Source organism: Helicoverpa zea, chromosome 11 (assembly GCF_022581195.2).
Source record: "Helicoverpa zea isolate HzStark_Cry1AcR chromosome 11, ilHelZeax1.1, whole genome shotgun sequence".
Lineage (NCBI taxonomy): Eukaryota > Metazoa > Arthropoda > Insecta > Lepidoptera > Noctuidae > Helicoverpa > Helicoverpa zea.
This window is the reverse complement of record NC_061462.1, coordinates 2593155-2616096: the sequence shown is the minus strand read 5'-3', so window position 1 is coordinate 2616096 and position 22942 is coordinate 2593155. Positions and strand designations below refer to the sequence as shown.

The window sequence follows — 22942 nt, the reverse complement described above, 5'->3', positions numbered from 1 at the left end:
ATTAGTTAATAGATAAACACAGAATAAGCATATTCCAATTATATCATATCTCCCTAAAGTCTTAACTATCAAAACCGACGTAATTATTTCATCTACAAACACTACTTATCAACATTATCAAATAGAAGATCACATAACCACGTCAAATAATAAACTACATGTAAACAACGACATTATCATTCTATCGCTCTCTTTTACTCAGTACACGCTGGGTCGCGACAGAGTCCACTCTTGCGCATAATGCCCGAATATAGCCGACCTTGAATCGGGTCGCATATTTTAAAAACCGAACACCGAGTTCTAGAATCAGTTTTGAATTTGAATATGGAATTGTAGATTTAAAAAGTGAAAAATGTTGGGTTTTAAAGTAGGAACGAGACAGTTGATGAGATGGACGGATTTGCGATTCGATCGTGTGAAGTACCATTCAGGAGTGGGAGTGTTCGGTCATCGACCGATGAAAGTGAATGATGTTGGTACGTAAACATGGACATAATGTTGAAACTACACATAACATAGTTATTATCCTAAAATTAAAATGAATAATAGTAGGCAATCAAATTCTTTACAGCTGTAATTTATATGAAACGTCCAATTTTGTTCCTAACCTAGTAATCTTGACCTCCCGGTGTGGTATTGATTACTACTGATAAAGTATCAACTATTGTTGTTATCAATTTTGTATGTAGTATCTACATTGATTTGTCGGTCGTATCTTGTTAGCATGTGGCAAAATACTCAACCTGCTTGACACAGCTCGTGATTGGGCTGCTAAAATACATAAATTATTTTATACATGCTAAGTATGCTCTAAAACTTATTACGATTAAATTCTACTTTAGAGTCCTATACGAATGGTTTCTACAATACTCTGTGTATGTTCAACATGAATAACATAGAAAAAAAATCCTTCTTCCTTGATTGATAATGACTCTTTTACATTTCCGTGGAAGAAACGCTCTTCTTTGGTCAACAATTTCTTGAAATCAAATCTTCGTTGTTTTCTTCTTGTTCCTACCTTGTTCCCGAGTTATGTGTGGTCGACATACAAACATCCACTCTCTTGTTATTCATGTCATCTTACGTCACTGCATACTTATGTTGAAATGTTTCATATTGTAAAGAACCCAATTCTGTGGTCATCCAGATGTTCCCGAAGGAGTATTAGCTAAAAGAAACGAGAACTGCCGCGCTCACCGACTAGTGGAAGCTTATCGGACTCACGGACACCTAAGAGCTACTATAGACAACGTTGACTATAGGAATGCAGACAGGTAAACTTTAATAAGTAAATGCTTTTAGGATTAACTTTAGATGCCTGTAAATTGAGGACTTTTAATGGAGTCAAGCAAGAGTGAATAGAATACCTACTTTTATTCCTTCTCGCAAGCTGCTTGCTTCGAACGCTTGTTTTGATCCTGTGTCCTAATAATCTGGGTCTTAACTTGGTGTGAATCAAAAACTTTGCCTTGGTTTAATATGTTACCAGCCTTTCTTATGCACCAGAAAACTCTCATAATAAAATACAACCTATTCATAATCGAAAAGCAATAGCAATTCCTGCCAACTCATATCATCAATAAAACTGAATCACTTGCCATTAAAATTATCTCCATCTTTAAACGTTATTGGAAAAGTTTTGTACAATTTGCAGAACTGTCAAAGAGCTTAGTATATCAAGATATGGACTCCGTTCTGAAGATCCTGTGGACTTGGGACTGTTATATGGATATGATGGAAAGCAGTCAGTGCAAAGTCTTGTGGAGACATTGGAAGGCATCTACTGTGGACCTATCTCTTATGAGTTTAGTTATTTAGAGGTGAGTGACTATATTGTTATTGGTTTTTCCTTTAACATGGGTGTTTTAAGGGATGGGTGTTACAGCCTTTAGTTTAGCCTAAAGTCGTGGTGGCCTAGTGGGCAAAGAACCAACCTCTCAAGTATGAGGGCGCTGGTTCGATTCCAGGTCAGGCAAGTACCAATGCAACTTTTCTAAGTTTGTATGTACTTTCTAAGTATATCTCAGACACCAATGACTGTGTTTCGGATGGCATGTTAAACTGTAGGTCCCGGCTGGCATTGAACATCCTTGGCAGTCATTACGGGTAGTCAGAAGCCAGTAAGTCTGACACCAGTCTAACCAAGGGGTATCGGGTTGCCCGGGTAACTGGGTTGAGGAGGTCATATAGGCAGTCGCTTCTTGTAAAGCACTGGTACTCAGCTGAATCCGGTTAGACTGGAGGCCGACCCCAACATGATTGGGAAAAAGGCTCGGAGGATGATGGTGTTACAGCCTTTAATGGGGAATCTATGTACCAGTTTCTTTATTTACTTCAAACGAACTATTCTTATTCGCATGCAAATTCTAGACATCTAGGAATTTATCTTTTATTGTGAAAACGTTTTCATTACCTAAAGATCCACAAAAACCCAGTGCTAAATCCATTTATTCGTCCCATTCACGAGCCCAACCACGTACCTGCTATATATGTATGATCAGGATATCTGCTGTATATCTTTTGTTTACTTCCTAGACAGAAGCAGAGAGAGAATGGTTTGCCCAACGCATAGAGAGTGGCAGAGACTCCATCGACAATGCCCGTAAGATTGAGATCGTGAAGGAGTTACTCCACTCCCAGGCATGGGATAAGTTCCTGGGAGTAAAGTACCCCACAGTGAAGAGGTACTGTGGAGAAGGTGCTGAATCTCTTCTTACTTTCTTCTCCAGTCTTTTCAAATTGACGACGGCTGGTAAGATATTTAATGTAGATTTATACTTCTCAGACCCTGAATAGAAATAGTAAATAAGCATTATGAGAATGGTAACATTTTCACTAACGTGTCTCAAAATGTGTATTCACATAAGGTGGTAAAATGAACGAAACAAAAATGTGAAACTAGTATTCAAATTTTGTAAATAGTAAAGGAAACATACATGCCAAAAATTGTAGAGTTATTTGTTTTTGTTATTTAGGTATAGCCTCGCATACTGTTAACTTTAAGTCTATCGGGCCAACTACCGGCCTACAGTTTAGACTGCAGTGGATCTTGGGTCAAGCAGCATTAAGCACGTTACAATCACGACTGGGCGATCTGCCAATCTTAAACCTTCCTTATCAACCACATCGTTTTATGCAGTAGGTTCTACCTCAGGATTAAACCATATTTTAAATAAACTTACAGAAGGAGTAGAGCAAGTAATCCTAGCAATGGCCCATAGAGGTAAACTGAATGCATTAACTGGTGTACTGAAATGCCCACCAGTGAAGATATTCCACAAATTTAGTGGTCAGCCAGAGTATCCGCTTGAAGCGAATGCAGCCTGTGATATTTCAACACATTTAAGTAAGTACATTTACATCACTTTTTTATCCGTATCATGAGGGAATAACGCCCTGAACACAAATTAGCTTATTGCGGTCTACGATAAATTTTGAAATTGGTTTAGCCAAATAGCAAAATAGTTATGCAAAAATTTTGGCTTTTTTGATCTTTAGTATTCAAAAATTGTTCACGGTTTTCTTTCAGTCCATTTTAACGATTTCATGCTAATTTCAGGTGCTTCAGTGGATATTAAAGTTGATGATAAATCAGTTAGGTTTTCCTTGTTGAACAACCCTTCACATTTAGAGGTAAGATATTTAGCTACCTGTATTTTTTTATTTATTAATTGTAAATTATTTACTTTCATGAGTTTGACTATCGCCTTTTAAAAAACGAATGTCTTTCACTTCATATTTATCTTAATTATAGGCAGCAAACCCAGTGTCAATGGGAAAAACAAGATCCAAGCAGCTACGTTTGAAAGAAGGAGATTATTCAGAAGATGGTACATCGAGATTGGGAGATAAAGTGCTCAACGTACAGGTATCTTAATTTGCAATTTCACCAGCCTCCCCAGGGAATTACTTCGACTCTTAGCCTTCCTCGATAGGTGGATTATCTAACACCGAAAGTATTTTTTCAAATCGAAGCGGTACTTCCTGAGATTATTGCGTTCAAACAAACAAAGAAGCAAAATCTTTCGTTTTATAATAATATTTTTTCTCGATGCAGAAGCTTATCAAGGATCTAGGTAATATACATATAGAAGTTAAATTAAATAAATAACATAAATGAAAAACACAATTGCGAATGAATGAAATCAGACTGAAATACTGTGCAAGGTATGGCCTCAAGCTATTCCGAGTCGGAGCAAATAAAAACAACCTTTTTTATTTAAAAATACACTTTGTCGACCTTAATTCTTTATTTTATTTTAAGATTTTTTTGTAGGTAACAGGGTTTTAAGCTGGTACTTGTTATTAAGTATCCGCTTTAGTATTTGTTTATATCTAGATCTAGGAGTACAATCAGTACTTATCAAAATCACGTTTTATTAATAATTTTACTATCATAAAATTCCTATATCTATTAGCTACATGATATGAAACATCTGCGTATATATATATATAGACTTTTCTAAACATCTAATTTCCACAGTAGGTACCTACGTAAATTAAACACTGATTTAAAACAACCACCACCCACTGAATATCCTGACCTCAATATACTTAGTTTATTTCCAATGTGCGAAATGTAATAGTCTATTGTAACAATTAATTATATTATATTTGAACATTCTCTATGTTTAATGCACTTTGTAATTGATAATTCATACTATTTATTAATTATGAGGAACATAGAAAAGAGAAGGTAATAATAATTGATTGAAATTGAAATAATAATAAATATTTCTGCATAGATTCATGGTGATGCAGCTTTCACTGGCCAAGGAGTGAACCAGGAAACTCTCATGCTGTCTCAGGCACCACATTTCAACGTCGGTGGATCTATTCACGTTGTAGTAAATAACCAAGTGAGTGACTGCCTGAATTATCTTTGTAGATTATAGCTGTTTTTCAGCGTGGTTTAACCTGCGTACCTTAGGAGCTACTGTACTGCCTCTATCCGTATAAAATGCCTATATTACTCGGGAATTGTTCAGCGTCCCAACAGTTCAAGATCGGTCCAGTAATTTCGGAGGTAGTTAAGGTACAAATAAGCAAAAAATGTTTCCTAAGATATTATGTTAGCATAGATAAGTATGAAAGTCGATACCTATACCTATAGATAGATGAACTGCTTGCTGAATTGCGCAAAAATGCTAAACCACATCTGAATCAAATTCCAACCGTGTTTAATTGCTATCAAATACCTACGCTACATTTCAATCAATCGTAAGCAAAAGTTCGAACTAAAACAATCTAACATTGTTCAATTCGTTTAGAAACGTATATTCCCTAACGTATTTGCAAATGAATTCCGGATCAAAACTATTCGAATATTTTCTACTAGTTTCGAAAATGCTAACTGAATTAAAAAGTTTTTTATAAAACTTTTTCATGTAGTGTAGAGGTATGAAAAAGTATGCTCCCTAAAGGAAAAATGATAGAAAAGCATAAATGAATAATGTAGATTTTTTATTTTCGTGGAAAGGTGTAATAAATGCTCATTCTAACTGTCAACCCATGTTACGGTTATCTGTGTTGATATAATAATTCATAGTAACCCTGCTTTCAGATTTTGGATCTTTTTATTTTATTCATTCGTCGAAAAAACATTTTTACAAAAAAAGAAAGCGACTTTAATAGTACACCTAGAACACTCTCCTTATATGCCTCCTATGCTGAAAACCGCATCAAAGACAAATACACATACAAGAAAATCACGCGCCAACATACATACCTACCTACATACAGGTCAAACCGAGAACCTTCTTTTTTGAAGTCGGTTAAAAAACAAAAGAGCGTCTAGTCACGAGAGTGAACGCCATCCCATGACCCCATTGTACGAGCATCACATAAAATAATATATGTGTTTATATGTTAACATGTTGGTTCGTGTTTGGATCATTTAATAAAAAACATGGTTTTGCCATTCGGCGCCCGCTGGCTTGTTTTGAAGGCGTTGTAACAATGTTAGAACCTTTTTTTTGTTACGGCTTTTTTTATTTAATTATGGTTTTGTGCCACTGGGTAGGTTTTTAATGTTTGCGAAAATGAAGACTTTTATCAAGAGAGGGATGCCTGAATTTATGCTTGGCTAGCTGTTTCCCTGCGAATTCACCCGCATCCCTAGAGAACATGCCTATGTTATTTGGGTATAGTCTAGAATCTAGATTCCCAACTTTTCCCTAATGATGTAATTGTTCAAATTGGATCAGTAGTTTCAGACCTTTAAGTGTAGGAGCAAACAAACAAAAAAAATCCTCTTTATTATATTACTTCAGAGTAGAAGCTTCTGCAAAAAGCTTCGTCTATTGTCAATTTAAATCATTCACCTAATAGTAGTAGTAGTAAATAAACCTGAAATTATGTTACTTAAAATAAGTTTATTTTCCAGGTTGGATTCACGCTGCCGGCATCGCGAGGCAGGTCATGTCGATATGTGACCGACCTAGCGAAAGCTATATCCGTTCCCGTCATACATGTCAATGGTGATCATCCAGAGGTAAGTTAATATCGAACTATTTCGTCATGAAAAATATATTTATTTAACAAAAAAAAAACGCATTTTCCCTGCAGGCTTCCACGTCAGACTTTCTGTAAGACAGTTAATCGGGCGGATATTTTGTAGGACATATTGACAAGGATTTTCTGACCGACTTGTAGGAAGTGTGCAATGTGTGCATCACACTATTGCTATCGGTGTGTTCCATTTTTCACCTACGAAAAATAGCCTCAACATTTCTGTATATTTGTGGTTTTAGAAATTCGAAATCGAAAATCGTTTGAATAGAGTGGTCTGTCTATAAGATGGCCTTAGAATGTACCTACAAGTAGATACTCTTATCTTCGTGTGGCACTAATCTTGAGAAATCTAGATTTTTCGGAATAACGTCCCCTTTTGGACCACCCGATATACCTCGCCTAAGAGTACTCGAGTATTAATTACAGCGAAAAAGCCCAAAACACTTCTCTTCATTAAAATGTTCGTGCTTATTAGATTGTTTACCCTCACAACGACTTAATGAGACCGGTACTAATTTACATTATTAAATGCTGTAAGATTTCACAAATATTTTGAAGGGAAAACAAAAAAGTGGTGTAATCATGAAATTAATTTAGGCAACATTTACTCTTATTTATCTTTATTCTTACTTTTTTATTGTACAAAATAAATAAAGACAATTTACCTGTTGCCCATATTTTTTATTAATTATTCACGATTTCAGTTTTTCGCTGTCTTGTTTGCGTAAAACGAGACCTTTATTTTCGTGAGGAAACGCCATATTAAATTAACGTAGGTATATAAGGCAAATTAATAACTTTTTCTTTCACCAATAAAAACAAAAAAAGTAATATCCTACATGAAATGCAACCTCACTATACCTACTTATACTTTTACATCCGAATTACAACTAATACAACAAATTATTTACAGCAAACACATTCCTCTAAAACTGTCACAGCTTTGAATAGAATAAAAGATTTCCTTTATCCAATTTCCAGTTGGTGGAGAAAGCAACGAACATAGCATTTGAATATCAACGCAAGTTCCGCAAAGATGTCTTCATTGACTACAATTGCTTCAGACGATGGGGCCACAATGAGTTAGATGACCCTACTTTCACTAATCCACTGCTGTATAAAGTTATTCATGGTAGAAAGTGAGTATTAGATTCCATTAATTAGATAATTGTTAAAAGAAAACAAATGAATGAATAGTTAGTGCTTGTGCAATATAAGTGTGAATTTAAATGATATATGTATGTATAGAGCGACGAAGCAATCTATTCAGATCAGCGGTGCTAGCTTTGAATAGATATTGCTATTTTAACCAAGGAAAGTTAAAAGTTACACGAGGGGTTTGCAAAAGTCAATTGGCTGTCATTCAAACGAGTCTCCTCAAAGTATATAATGGCGTATCCCCAGATCTTTTTGTGGCGCAACACGGTAATAATAGGTTTAAAGGTAACGTTTAAAAAACTTAATTTTAACTGTGTATAAACAATCATTTGAATTTACCACATCTGGTTACGGAACTAACTGGCTTTTAAATGCCTCGTTTTATTCACACGACATTCACGATTTGTGAAATCCAAAATAATTACATATTATTTATTTTCAGATCAATTCCAGATGTATATGCTGAGAAATTAGTGTCGGAAGGCGTATTGAAAGAAGACGATGTGAAGGACATATTATCAACATATACCAACTATCTACAGAAAGAATATGAGGCAGTTCCTGCTTACAAACCTGAGGTAAACACATTTTAGTCCACTTTAGAATAGAGTTACGCAGTTTTACTATGACTGCCAAAGTATTTTTTTTTTCATACAAGCTATTTCAAGGGCTTAACCGAATTTCTTGCCTTAACTGGATAAAAATATAGCCTTTGGCCGCTCTGGGATTGTGTAGTTTCAGCTACTCTGAAATATTTTTAAGACCGATTCAGTAGTTTCGGCCAAACAAAAAAATGCTTTTTAAAATATCAGTTTTGGTAGGTACGCTGATTTGGGTACATCAATCGTCTTCATTTATTTTTAGTTTCTTACAGCCAAAGAAATAAAAATAACAGCAAGCTTTTGACCTCAGAGCAATCTGAGCTCACAACTCAATCTCGCCTACTAGCAAACCGATAAACAACTTATAATTTGATAGGACGACATTGTCGACATTCTAGAAACTTAAAATTTCATTATAGGAAAAATACCGGCCAAATGCTAGTCCAATTCTGGCTCGAAGGGTTCCGTTGTCCCTCTATAAAACGGCTATAAAATAACTTTTATTAAAAAATTATGTGTATAACTGTCATGGTTCAAGAGATACAGCCAGTATAATGGACAAACAGCAAAGTCTTAGTAGTTTTACCCTTTGGATACGCAACCTTAAAAAAAATAGGTACGCAGTCGTATTCAGAACTTCCGTCTGTTACAGACAGATGATCCGAGATGCTCACTGTCGTAAAAATCAAACGTGACTCTGAAACCTTATGTCTCATTATATATGTTCTCATCACATATCATCATAATAAACCCCTTACTTTGCAAATTAAATTCATGAAATATTTAAAGGCAGCTTTTGAAATTCAGTTCATCAAGGGTATTAACTTTTGGTTAACAAAACTTATATCAGTGAATATAAATTACTAGCTTCCGCCCGCGGTTTCGCGTCAAGTTCGGTTATATCGCGTTTCCAAGAGAACTCTTCAAAACTCCGGGATAAAAGCTATCCTGTGTTCTTTCTCAAGGTCAACTCTATCTCTGTACCAAATTTTATTAAAATCAGTTCAGTGGTTTAGACGAGAAAGCGTAACAGACAGCCAGACAGAGTTACTTTCGCATTTATGATATTAATAGGGATATGAAAGTGGTTGTGGTTTCCTCTTCTTGTATATGAATTGAAAAGTTTCTCAAAACTAGGGCAGCAATACATTAAGAGTTTGCAAAACAAAAGTCTTGGAGATAGAGAATCTTAGTTACTGAAATAAATGCAAAGCTGTGATGCATTGTATTCATAACTTTCAAAAGAACTGCTAAATCTTTTGAGCCACACTAGCGAGCTTTACTGTTTAGCTATAGGATTTTGTTTAAACGCTCAAATCTCAAGAACTATTGGATCGATCTGAAAAACTGTTGCAGTGTTAGATAGTTCATTTATCGGGGGAAGCTAGACTTTTTAACTTTTTAACCGCATATATGGATTATTTGATGAAACCACTGGCGGAAAAAAGTGCTTGATATTTTAGTCTGTTTATTGTTTGATCTATATCAGAAATTAATTAACAGAATAAAAAATCAGCCTAAGTAGATTGCTACCTAGTTCAAAATTATCTTATTCCTATTATCAAATTTCTGATACTTTGTTCTCACTGCTGCCAGTAGGTCGCTCGTAATACAAGAACCTCATACATTATTTATTTAGGCTTCGTATATCTTTATACCTTTGTTATTTCCTCCTGAAGTTCCAACAACTCTCATTAAGGAAGGAAGGAAGATATAAAATGTATCTTTTATTTAAATGCGATGATCCCTGTAAAGTGAGCTCATAGTATTTGATTATCCATAACGACAAAACAACTACAGTTAATATTCAATTGAAATCACACCAATATAAATTCGAAAGTTTCTCTGTGGATGTACGTTGTATTGTTGCTTCTTTACGCGTAAACGTTTCAATGTATTTTGATATAACTTAGCAGTTAGCGCTTACACGGTATCATATAATGTACTATTTGTCCGGGTGCCTGAAGTAATTCCCAGTGTAACTGGTAACAGCAGGCGAACTTTATGCTATTTATAAATACACCCTTCGGAAAATTTGCGAATAAACTCGTTACGTTAATTCTTCTTTTTGTGAACCAGTCTACTAGTACTATTGTCATGAAGCATCTCTTTCTTTCCTACAAACTTTTTGTTATTTGCACTTACAGATAAGATGTCAGCTGATTTATTGTTTGGGCCTCTTGTAAGTCTCTATTGCTGTCTTAAGTTTATCGCCAAATTCCTCTTATCTCTACTTATCCTTAGTGTAGTTTCGGCGTTTGGTTTAATTGGTACAGCCTGACTCCGAAAATTTATGTAAGTCAAAGAACACGTAAACTTAAAAGGGGTAGTTTAACCACTTGAAGATTTTCAACGATTAAGAATGTTTAATTGTTTGGTCAATTTAATTCAATTACTGAAGATTTTTATATGGCATTGTCTTGAGTGTTTGTATTAATATTTTTGGCGTTCTCCTTGGTGTCTTCAATTTGAAAATTGAAGGCATCCATACAGAATATAAGAGTATGAGACAAATATACAGTGGAATAGTAATCTCTACATTTTTTAACCTATATCAATACCAACAGTATAGAGGCTCCGAAACTACTTTACTGATTTTAAAAAATTAACACCAACTTAAGTACCCCGTTTGACAGACATCCCGGGTGCAAAGCATTACCTAGATAAAATACTGCAATAGTTAATCTTAATCAATAATCCTTGGTCTACAGGTATCATACTACCAGGAACAATGGTCGGGGATGCAGGCAGCACCCCTCGCGGTCGAGACTTGGGATACCGGAGTAGACACTGGTCTACTTAAAGTGGTCGGACAGGCGTCTGTCACTGTTCCTGATGATTTTGTAAGTACCTTTATCATTTCTTTTGATTTGATTTAATCAATTCCTGCATTTAACTTGTCAGGAGATCATGTGTATAGGTATCTTAAAGCAAAACCAATGAAATATGAATGAAAGACGAAAACATTTGAGAAAACTTTGTTTGAATCTGTTTTTGCTAATTAATACAACGTTACTCAATTTAATTAAAATTTTGCCATAAAACTGGTATCTATCGTAAAAGCCTGCACCCAACGAGACGCGGTGTTACATTCTGACGAAAAAACAAAATCTCCAAACATTGACATTTGCAGAAAAGGTTTTCTTAATTCTCTAATATCTAAACAAGAATCTTTTGACAGCATCGGACATACAATCTCAAATCTAGCAATCCCCGATATCCTCCACTTATCCTTAACCTCAAAACAAATAGCTCCAAGTATTCCTTCGTGAACACAATCCGAAGGTTCTAGCACGACCTCAAATGAAAGCGTCGGGGCATACAAACTCAATCGCTAGGAGTCCAATTGATTCGATATTTACCGTTCAGGATTAAGGCCGGGGTCAAGCGATGTCGGGATTAGAGTCTTGTGTTATTTTTGTTAGAGAAACGTCTTGAGGTTGTTTTGGGTTCAATCAGAAATGAGTGTTTGAGGTACTGGTTTATTTTCAGAAAGTAATCGTACACAAAATTATTTTATTCGCTTTATCTCTTTAAAAGACCCGAGTCAGTTTTTTTCCAGGTTTAGTTACTTTCAATCCCTTCTAAAGAGGGAACGTCAAGTCAGGAATGTTTGTAAAATATGTAACGGTCCTACTACACATAATTGAACATACTACGTAGTACTTCAATTTCCTAGGATCATACAAAGCTTGTTCAAATAAAGGGATTAGCAACTGGCCCGTAAAACCTCCAATATCGGCAATTATAGGCTCGCTTATACTAAATTAATCCCTTAATCTTAATCCCTTGTTCAAGGGTGTACTATGCCAAATCGAATGACAAATAACCGAATATCAATTGATCGACCACTAAAAATCGAAATTCTAAATACTCGAACATTCATAATATCGAATGGTTATTAAATCGAACATTCAACATTGTACGAACATTCAGAGAATTTAGATCATAATTAATGAGCAATTGTACTAATCATGGGGAACCCCTACATATTGGTGGAGCGATGTGAACGGTCAATGTGGTTGCCACATCGCTCGATGGAACATAGATAATGTAGGACTAATAGGCATTCGGGTCAGTGATGCTGCCTAGCAAGCCAGCCAACAGGAATAATTGTTTTTAATAGGACCTGAAGGGGGATATAAGTTAAGTGCAAAGATACGGCCATTTTAAATGATGACGTTATGTATGTATATCAGTAAATAAATCTCCTACTTTCACACGAACTTTTCAGAAAAACAGTAAAGGTGGACCCTAGGGTCAACATTTTGTAAAAATTATAAACACTCTTTTATTAAAAAAAAAAAAAAAAAAAAAACTGGTTTATTTACGTGTAGTATATGAAGTTTAATTTTCGTTGTGGAAATCGAGAAGATTCATTCAGTATAATATCAGCTAAAAATATTTACTAAACCCAATATGTTTCACCACACAGCAATGTTTTCTGGTGATTAATTACTGTTTCTGCTACAAACGCAAAACCACAACCACAGCCCGTAATAGGCCCGCGTTACGAATAAGGGTCCATTTCTATATCGTATGGGAATTTAGTATTGAGAATTGTTAGGCGTCATGTGGCAAACGTCGAAACACAGAACCGCAGGTACTTTGCCTATAAAAAATATCTGCACATGTTTTCTTACATTGCTAAAAAAAAATTCTTTGGATTTTCTTTATTTCCCATAATCCTATGCATTGGTGACAAATTAGTGACGAATATATTTAGGGCACAAATAATCAGATAACACCACACAGTCATATAATCAAGGCATTTAATAGTTGGAAACTTTGAAATAGTCACAGAAACCACCAAGATATGAGCCGGCAATTTGAAGCAACCAAACCAAATCTATCATGCAGACAACGTTCCATAATTCACTAACGAACAGAATTCAACCCAATATTGTATCCACAATATCCATTAGAATCGAGACAGTAAATTACTTCCCATGTTCAAAGACAGCTCGGTACAGTTGCTTCGAAATGAGGGTGTATCAATCAAGGCAAATAATATGCTACTAAATTGTTCGCAGAATATTCACCCGCATCTGTCTAAGACACATGTGAGAAACAGGCTTGGAAAACTAACTGAAGGGAAAGATATCGATTGGGCGACTGGCGAGGCGTTGGCTTTTGGTAAGATTACAGTTTAATCATGACTTCTAAACTAAGGATCGAATATTGAAACGTCACTCAATATTAAATGCTGCCCGGACGAACGTCAGTGGTGGTCTATGTGCTCCAGAAAAACATATGCCTTCATTCTCGGGCAAATTAAGGCACTAAACAAACTTTCTGAGCAATTGTTTAATTGGTTAAGAATACCCATTTGTGTGCTTCGTAAAGTAGTTCCCTTGAGATAAGAAAGAAACCTCAGGCTAGAGACAGTTTCTTACAAAGTTTTAAAGGAATAAAGACATGACTAACTCACTGAAACGCTAAAGTAATTACAATGTAGACCGCAGACCACAAGAGATTACTACTGCGGTTGATTAATCGAAACTTTGTAGGTTTTCAATTAAACAAATCTAATCCGTTCCAAATGCTGCATTAAGTCTCAAATCAATCTTTGAGGAAGACGAATTTGTTATTTGAAACATGAAATTATTTTATTATTCCATTATCTTAAACAATATATTTGTACCCACTTCCAAAAAAGGAGAAGGTTCTATGTTCGTAAGTTATTTTTATGAATTTAAACTGTTTTTGGTCTTGCAGTCTAATTGGCACGGTTACAGAATTAATGACTGTGTCTACCTGAAGCGCTAGGTTTATTAATTATGTTACTTGTTAGCTAATTTCGTTGTTTTATAGATAGGTAATTTAAGAAAAGATTAATGAATTATGAAACCCCTAAAATAATTTCTTATGTCCTACCAACAGGTTCCCTGCTAATGGAGGGTCGTCACGTACGCCTAAGTGGCGAGGATGTGGGTCGAGGCACCTTCTCTCATCGACACGTGATGCTAGTGGATCAAGAGACAGAAGCCATTCATATACCTCTCAACCATATTCATGAGAAGCAGAAGGGATTCCTAGAAGTGAGTAAAAAGCATTATCGACATAGATTTTTTCTGGAATTGGACTTACTCCTTCTTTGATAAAACAAAACTGTTTTGGAAGACTGAAGAAATTGTGACATTCCAGAACGTTTTTTTTTTTTCTTTTGCTTTCTTTTATGACATTTTGGGAAACAGTCCAATATATATTTTCATGGCTGCTGGCTACGGCATTTACACAAGCGTTCATCCACAGAATCTAGTGCTATGCATGGTTTCAAGCTATGCATTCTACACATTTAGGGATTCATGCTCACTGTGAAGGAAAAAGGACCTTTACCCAATCCGATACGAAATTGGGTAAAGATATCGGATTGGGTAAATCCGTGAGCCGATAACTAACTGTACATATATATCTACTAGTATAATTGAAACATGGAACAACAAGGGTTGGACAAATTATTAACGAAACCTTGGCAAAACGATTTTTGTGCATACGAAACCCACATTAATGCTCATGCAGCAAAGATCTCTCATTTGACTTCAATGGACAGAAAACTTTACAAATTGGTCGTAACATCTAAAAGTCTCCACGTCAATGTCGTTATCAAACTATTGCACTCCCGTTTCAGGTGGCCAATTCGATTTTGTCTGAAGAGGCGGTGCTGGGCTTTGAATACGGGATGGCGTACGACTCGCCGGATAACCTGTGTCTATGGGAGGCGCAGTTTGGCGATTTCTATAACGGGGCTCAGATTATTGTGGACGCTTTTATTGCGTCGGGTGAATGTGAGTGTGAATTTAATTGTTTTGTAGGTTTTGAGACCAAAAGAATATTGATAGAACTTTAAAATTATGAGAACTATAGAAAAAATTGGATGCGTCGTATATCTACGCACTAGTATTAGTATGTAGGTAGGTAAGTATATCTTCACCATTTTCACATCATTACGAGAAATTGGTAATAATGAAGTTTTTCATTACTGAAAATGTTTATTAAACTAAAAACTTCTTAGCTTAAGATTAATCACTTCGCAAAGCTCTCTTCAAAACTTACAAAAATCTTATTTCTTTCGCTTTTTCTCTAAAATTCCCAGGGCATATTAAGATAAAAATCAATTTTCTTATTCTTACAGTTCAATAACCGCTGTTTCAAGTCATTATCATAACTCGATCATCATAAAAGAAAGTCTAGAGTCTAGACAATCGATTTAATATTTTCTCCAGCTGTCGTTTTAACTTTGACGGATTAAAATGCTTGAAAAATCATAAAACAGTATGCACTGCCGTGAATACAAACGATTAATCTTTCGAAAACAATCTAGCTAATGGATTCAGAATTCTGAATCACTTTTCATTTACAAAGATGCTTTCTGCAAGTTCTAAACTTTCCTTTCCAGTTTTCTCAATTGCGATTGCAAGAATATTCCGTGTATGTGGAACGAATAGTACGATAAATTCCGATTGAATATTTACGTAAAACTTAGATATACGAGATCGCCAGCAAAATGCTATATAGGTTATATGCGACGCCATACATTTGGTTGCGGCACCTATTGCTCAAATACGCCTCGAGTAATTTACTGGGCTTGGATGGAATCCTAGTTTTGGTAAAAACGTGCTTCGAATTAATGTCACGTTTGGGCTGCGCGGTTTTATACCCTAGGAACTTTCTGTCTCGTTAATCTTTTCTACTAATTTGCAATTAGTCTCGCCATTTTTGTCCATTTGCCAAAAGCTACAAGCCATACCTGTCCGGCTAACACCAGCTCTATTTCTAATCCATCATTTTAAGACACCCTGGTCACAAATTCTCTTCTTCGCTATGTAGGTAAGCGGTAGGTAAATCCAAACGTCAAGAAATACCAATAACAATTAACTACGGCAATCACAAACACATTTTATTTTCCATCTAGCCAAATGGGTCCGCAGCAACGGCCTAGTAATGCTCCTCCCTCACGGCTACGACGGCGCCGCATCAGAGCACTCCTCGTGCAGGATGGAGAGGTTCCTGCAGCTCACGGACAGCAAAGAGACAGCACCGGACTCTGAGAATGTGTGCCTTCATGTGGCCAACCCTACGACTCCAGCGCAATACTTCCATTTGTTGAGAAGACAGGTAAGTTTGCATTGAAACTTTGAAACACCTAATTAGTGAACAATTCTGAAGTATATTGAGTTCTAAGTAATTACCTATACCTAAACTTAGAGTATGTTGCCAAAAAGAGAAATGATTTATCGAAAGTGGTGCTTCTGATAACGCTAGTTTCAAGTCTGTTAGTTCGCGGGGTCTACACGAAATCCGGCATAGCCCTCATACCTTTACTTGCTTCTGGAATTTAATTTAATTAACAGGCATGTTTTCCTTTTCCCTGCTCTTTTCCCAATGAATTTGAGATATAAATGTTTTCTTCTTGTTAACGAAACTTATCTATTCATAAACATATGTACAATACACAAACAAATGTAACCCAGCAACACATTTGTATTCCCGCTGACTTGCAAAATAAACCGTTTGCCTAAACACGAGTTTACCCACCAAAGTCGATGTAGCAGAAACTTGCGTTGTGTCTCTGACAAGAAGTACGAACAACAACACAAGAACTTTCCCCTATTCAATCTTCCTTCACTTCATCCGCTAAAGTCGCTAGGTAATTGACCGTTTTTACTTAGATATTTGTGCTAGATTTAGCTTTCCCTTTGTCAAGGAAAAAGAACTTGATGTCCCGAAAACTCGCACTTATGTAAACTTTTTATCTCTAAAAGGGTTTTCGGAGTCAGATCATCAGTTTCAGAGATAACCCCTTTCTAACAATATAGTAATTTGAATAATATTTCTCCAGGCTAAAATAGTACAAACCCATGTTTTGTTGTTGTACATAAGGCGTGTTATATTGTACCTACCGAAGCATTAGTTAGGTAACCGATCCTCAATATATTGTTCAACGCATAATGTGGTAAATGGTTCGTGAACAGATAACGAGATGGAACTTTGTTGTGAATTATAATGACCTAGCGTTTCTCTTGTGATGTATACGATACTACAAAGGGCTTTGGATTTAGTACTCACCTTATCCTTATTATGTATTTGTTCAAGGGTATTGTATCAGTACATCATTATTAATTTTCCTCTGTGATCAAATCACTTATGTCACGTAATAACATCACTTTAGAAATGATGTACCTCTTAAAGTATATATCTATCTATCTAAAGGTACATTACTATCTACTTTACCTACATCCCAGGCTGATCACATTTACTATTGATTAAAGGTCTATTTTTATTAATATAATCTTCGTTGTCCACAGGTAGCCAGAAACTACAGGAAGCCATTAGTAGTAGTAGCACCGAAAGTACTCCTGCGATTGGCTGATGCTGTATCACCGATGTCAGATTTCGCTCCCGGAACACACTTCAAGAACGTTATTGGTACGTATTTAAGCACAGAATTCCTATTACTCTTTCTAATATTATAAATGCGACTGTGATTCTGTGTGTCGCGCTTTCGCGTCAAATCTACAGAGCCGACTCTGAGAATAGACATAAGCAATTTTTGTCCAGGTTGTGGGAAATGGTTCTCTCAAAGCAGTGGTTCTTAACCGGTGGTCCGCGGACCACTGGTGGTCCCTGGAGGCATTCCAAGTGGTCCGCGAAGCTTTGCTTCGCGACGTTGCTATACGTTATCTAACTTTATTTTTATCGACTTATTTATGCGCGCGCGGGTTTTCGCAAAATTTTACGTAATTTTGGTTTTGAGTCTTAAAAAATAATTAAAATTTCGCGCTCGCTTCGCTCGCGTATTCGAAAACTATATGCCCTTACTTTTGCATTTGTCAACAAACAAAAAGTACGTTTGGGCTAAATTTTACGTAATATTTGGTTTAAGTCCGATAAAAATTTCGCGCTCGCTTCGCTCGCGCATTTTTGGAAACTAAATAGGCATATGTTTATCTTTCTTTGCATTTGCTTACCTACAACTGCCGACATGCGTTTAGCTTTAAGTAGTACTGAACCAGACTACAGAAATTAGCAGTACACAACAGACTACAAAAATGCAGTCACAAAAATCTCATTAAATTAAATCTGTAAATTTTAGTTTTTTGCTAAATAATAAAGAAATGAGTGCTAGTTATAAAGTATACTTGTATTCTTTATCAAAGAACTCTCAATTTAGGTAAACCGATGAGGTGGTCCCCGGCAAGACAAACTTTAGTTAAAGTGGTCCCTCATGTCAAAAAGGTTAAGAACCACTGTCTAAAAGCATGAATCCGCGGCAAACAGTAAATATGAAAAAAAAATCTCATGAGGGCAATACATAACTTTTTATTTAGTCTATTGACTTACATTTTTTAGAAATTTACATTTAAATTAAAAACTAAAACATCACGAGCAGCGTCAACAATGAATATAAGAATGTTGCGCTAGCATATCTACTTGAGAAAAATACTCAGAATAGAAATAAAATAAATAGAGAGTATATACCTACTAAGGGAAACAATACATATAGTCATTCCCGATCAATGTCTATAATGACGCGGAACAGAGCACACAAAAGAAACAATTTGGCGATGGAAAAGAAGGAAAACGCAACCCTTTTCCGTTTTTTCCACAAACAAGGAAATGTCTCGTATGTTCAGTAAATAACCGTACAGTTAAACGTTAGCATACAAACAGCAGCTGAATAAACATAAACATGTTGATTTATAAAAGTTGCGAATAAAAGGATTCTGGATCCGAACATCCCGAGATACTCTTTGTGGCGTTACATAAACGAAAATATGTCGCGACAACTACTTTCCCATTAAGTCTACAATCATTGAAAATATCAAAAGCTCTCTCCAATATATTTCAATGATTACTTTATACTGAAAAAAAAGGATAAGGCTAGTTGGGACATATTTTCTTCAATTCTGAACATAACATTTTCTGCTCCAAAAACATTTAGAAGCAAAAATAAATCACCAGCAATTTTCTTCCAGGTGACACCCAAGCGGATCCTCTGAAGGTAAACCGAGTGATCCTGGTCAGCGGCAAGCATTACTACGAGCTGAACAAGGAGAGGGTTCGAGCTAAGATCGATGATGTAGCCATCGTGAGGGTCGAGGCTCTGGCGCCTTTCCCTCTGCATGACTTGCAGATTGAATTAGCGAGATTCAAAAATGCTAGGAGTAAGTTGTTAAAACTATGCTTAATTTTAACATTACAAAGCAATGAAATCAATGCCCTTGGTAAAAAATCTGCCAATACACAAACTTCAGACGATATCATCACATTACAAAATTCAATCAGAATTAGAAACCCAGCAGCCATAATCTTTAGAGTTCTATTTATTACAGAACTTTGTTCTAAACGAAGCCGCTCTCTTCTAAACAAAGCATAATCTCATAAAGAAGCATATTGATCATATAACTTTGGTTTCGAAGTACCACACCATTTGCGAACCATAACATTCATCATACCACGAAGCCAGAATCTCTCTCAGCACAGTTCCGTGCAGTAATTAATCCCGAAACTGTACAGGTTATACGAGTTGCCAGTCACATAGGCTTTGGTTTCTAACGACCGACATATTGCTCCCCACTGCTATTTCATGCGGACAGCTGAATGCGTTATATTCGAATGCAACGCAAACGCACACAAAGCGACTAGGTGTTATGTGGTGTCACGTTCATTTCATGTCAGTTCTGTGTGTTGTGGAAATCAGACTTAGGAGTGTTACAGTTCCTTATCAGATTGAGAGATCTTGCGCTAGCAGCTTTAATCTGAGTCTTGTAGATATTTTGTCAAGTATCTTTCTCTATCCCTTCCCAAGAATACCCCTAATTTAACCTTAAAATATTAATTTGTTAACGAACAACAACGAAGAACATACTTCTTCGTCATGCAAGGTTTTTGAACCTATAGCTACAACTTTTAGACACGTCGATCACTAACCTGTCTTCTCAGAACCAACTCACGTTGTATCCATCCATCATTACTTGGATTAGCCTAAAAATGTTTTTCAAACTAATAACACGAGTACAAGGTAAGATACTGTTGCTGCTTTCCAAACTTCAATATTTACTCCCAAGTTTATAATACCAATATGAATATTAATATTCTCTGAGGTTGTAATGAATTTTGCTCACTTGACCGTAACAAGTTTATAACTTTCCCAGAATTCATATGGAGTCAAGAAGAGCATCGGAACATGGGAGCTTGGAGCTTCGTTAAGCCACGATTTGAAAATCTCTTGGGCAGAAAGGTAATATGAATTTGAAATCTATCCTTTAGGGAATCTTGTTATCATGTTAGAATATTGAGGCTTCGATATATATTTTTTGTTTCAGTGAAGTTACGTTTGAGCAAAACATATTTATATAGTACGTTATTTTATTGAGATCTTTGTAATTAAATGGCAAACGAATCTTCGTACTGTCACTACCTCTATCATCCCAAAATCGATCGTATAAAATCGCAATCTAATCAGAGTTGCTGCCAAAAATTACCAAATCGATTCCTGATCACCATATATCGGATTTTTATGAGCAAATAACATAATTTCGTCGGTGACCTCGTCAGATTTTACGAACGTAGACATTCGTCTATTGGATTATCTATCTGTTGAATCTTATTTCATAATCCTAACTAATGTTATATATTTGTTTGTGAATTTGTTTGTTTTCTTATCTACATGTCTGTGGTAAATCGGGTTAATCTTATAAGATAATATTTAGCAAGGAGATATGGGATATCTCCTTGCTAAATATTCTGAAGACAATTGAAGACTACTGTTGGTACATGTGGTATCCTGAAGGCTTTGGTATTTGTGGATGAAGTAGGTCTTCCAGAACATAACATAACAACAACGCGACAAAAAGCTAGTAATATGATAAACGGCGTACCCCTGTCACATTTACAAGATACAGAGCCTAGTTGAAAATTTAACGCGAACGAAAATTCCGATCACGATTTAATTATCTTTGTAATTAAGCCTCGAAATAATGTGGATGGTAGTTAATTATGAACGTGGCTGTGCAAAGCTATTGGAATAGATATAGCTTTTGGATAACATACTGTCGATGAGAAAACAATGGAATTAGCAAGATCGATTGGATCCTCTGCGAATTTGTTCAAACATAATTGCTATCTAGATGAACTAAAGGATAATGTTGAATATGTACTAGTTTTCTTCTATCAGATCGTCAAAAAATACCTATCAATAAAAATAACTACATCCTAAGATTTTTATGGAGTAGGCCAAATTGGTACATGTCGCCTTTAAAGTAGTTGCCAAAAATACATTTTCATTAGCGATGGTCTTCGATACATTCCTTTTATTCCACCTCTAAAACCGACGAAAATTTGTATTTTGAATATTATATTTCAGTTGATTTACGCCGGGCGAGCTGAAGCACCAACCCCAGCAGTTGGAGCCTCCTCGCTACACAAAGCTGAAGTGGAACATGTATTGAAAGAACCCCTTTACAATATCAAATAGAAATAAATATTTAATTGTTATTTTCTCATTAAGAGAGCTCTTGTTTTGTTTAACTGTGCATTTATTACAATGATTGTGATTTTATACACTGGGACGTTCTCGTAATTTCTCTGTAAGTTGTTATATTGTAAATATTTTGTATTTATTTTCAATTGATTGATTATACGAATGGTTCTTATTTTTGTATTTTTATTACTTCTTTATTTAATCTTGAAAATAAAATATACCAAGAATGTAGCAAAGCCAACAAGTTAAGCAACGTTGATTAACAGTCATTCTTCTGTATAGAACGAGGCCTGTGCCCTTTAATGGGACAATAAAAAGGCTGATGATGATGACGATTACTAAAAATCTCGAATCCATCCTCCGAGCCTTTTCCCAATCATGTTGGGGTCGGCTTCCAGTCTAACCGGATTCAGCTGAGTACCAGTGCTTTACAAGAAGCGACTGCCTATCTGACCTCCTCAACCCAGTTACCCGGACAACCCGATACCCCTTGGTTAGACTGGTGTCAGACTTACTGGCTTCTGACTACCCGTAACGACTGCCAAGAATGTTCAATGACAGCCGGGACCTACAGTTAAACGTGCCATCCGAAACACAGTCCTTAGTGTCTAAGATATACTTAGAAAGTACATACAAACTTAGAAAAGTTGCATTGGTACTTGCCTGACCTGGGATCGAACCCGCGCCCTCATACTTGAGAGGTTGGTCCTTTACCCACTAGGCCACCACGACTTCCAAAAACCACTACTAATTTTTACCACTAAACCATTACTAAAAATCTCGAATCAATTTACAAAATACTACGACGGTTATTGCATGCGCACTAAAAAGTAATAAATACGACGACCAACTAAAAAACATTTCCATTCAACAATAAACGTAACACTGGATACAAATAACACCAGTAAAAACCAAAATAAAAACTAAGTGAAACCCATCCCGGAGTTTCCGCATCGTTACACAAAAGCTGAGCTCGTTAGCTGCGAGGACGACACAATATATTAACGCTATGATCTGCAGAGGTGCAGACTGGCTGGAAGCTAGCCAGGAGTTCCATAACCATTGTCAAAGTGGGACGAAAGGATATGAGGACCCCTCTATTAGAAAATAGGGCAGAACTGATAATGTTGAATTTTTTATGTCTTTTGCAAATATAATTGAAATTTTTGAGCATACCTGAGTA

General features: G+C 36.0%; 1 protein-coding gene across 1 annotated transcript; it reads left to right on the top strand.

Moving 5' to 3' along the window:
• The first annotated feature begins 187 nt into the window (after positions 1 to 187).
• On the top strand, positions 188 to 21931 carry LOC124634557 (probable 2-oxoglutarate dehydrogenase E1 component DHKTD1 homolog, mitochondrial). The gene is made up of 20 exons (XM_047170176.1): positions 188 to 476; positions 1148 to 1274; positions 1655 to 1820; positions 2536 to 2752; positions 3185 to 3346; positions 3560 to 3633; positions 3755 to 3868; positions 4746 to 4859; positions 6386 to 6493; positions 7495 to 7652; positions 8114 to 8249; positions 10985 to 11116; positions 13307 to 13409; positions 14157 to 14314; positions 14905 to 15061; positions 16189 to 16391; positions 17582 to 17702; positions 19253 to 19441; positions 20432 to 20517; positions 21643 to 21931. Exons 1-20 carry the CDS (start codon positions 353 to 355, stop codon positions 21751 to 21753), a joined length of 2760 nt encoding a protein of 919 aa, XP_047026132.1. The 5' UTR covers positions 188 to 352; the 3' UTR covers positions 21754 to 21931.
• Positions 21932 to 22942: the final 1011 nt, after the last annotated feature.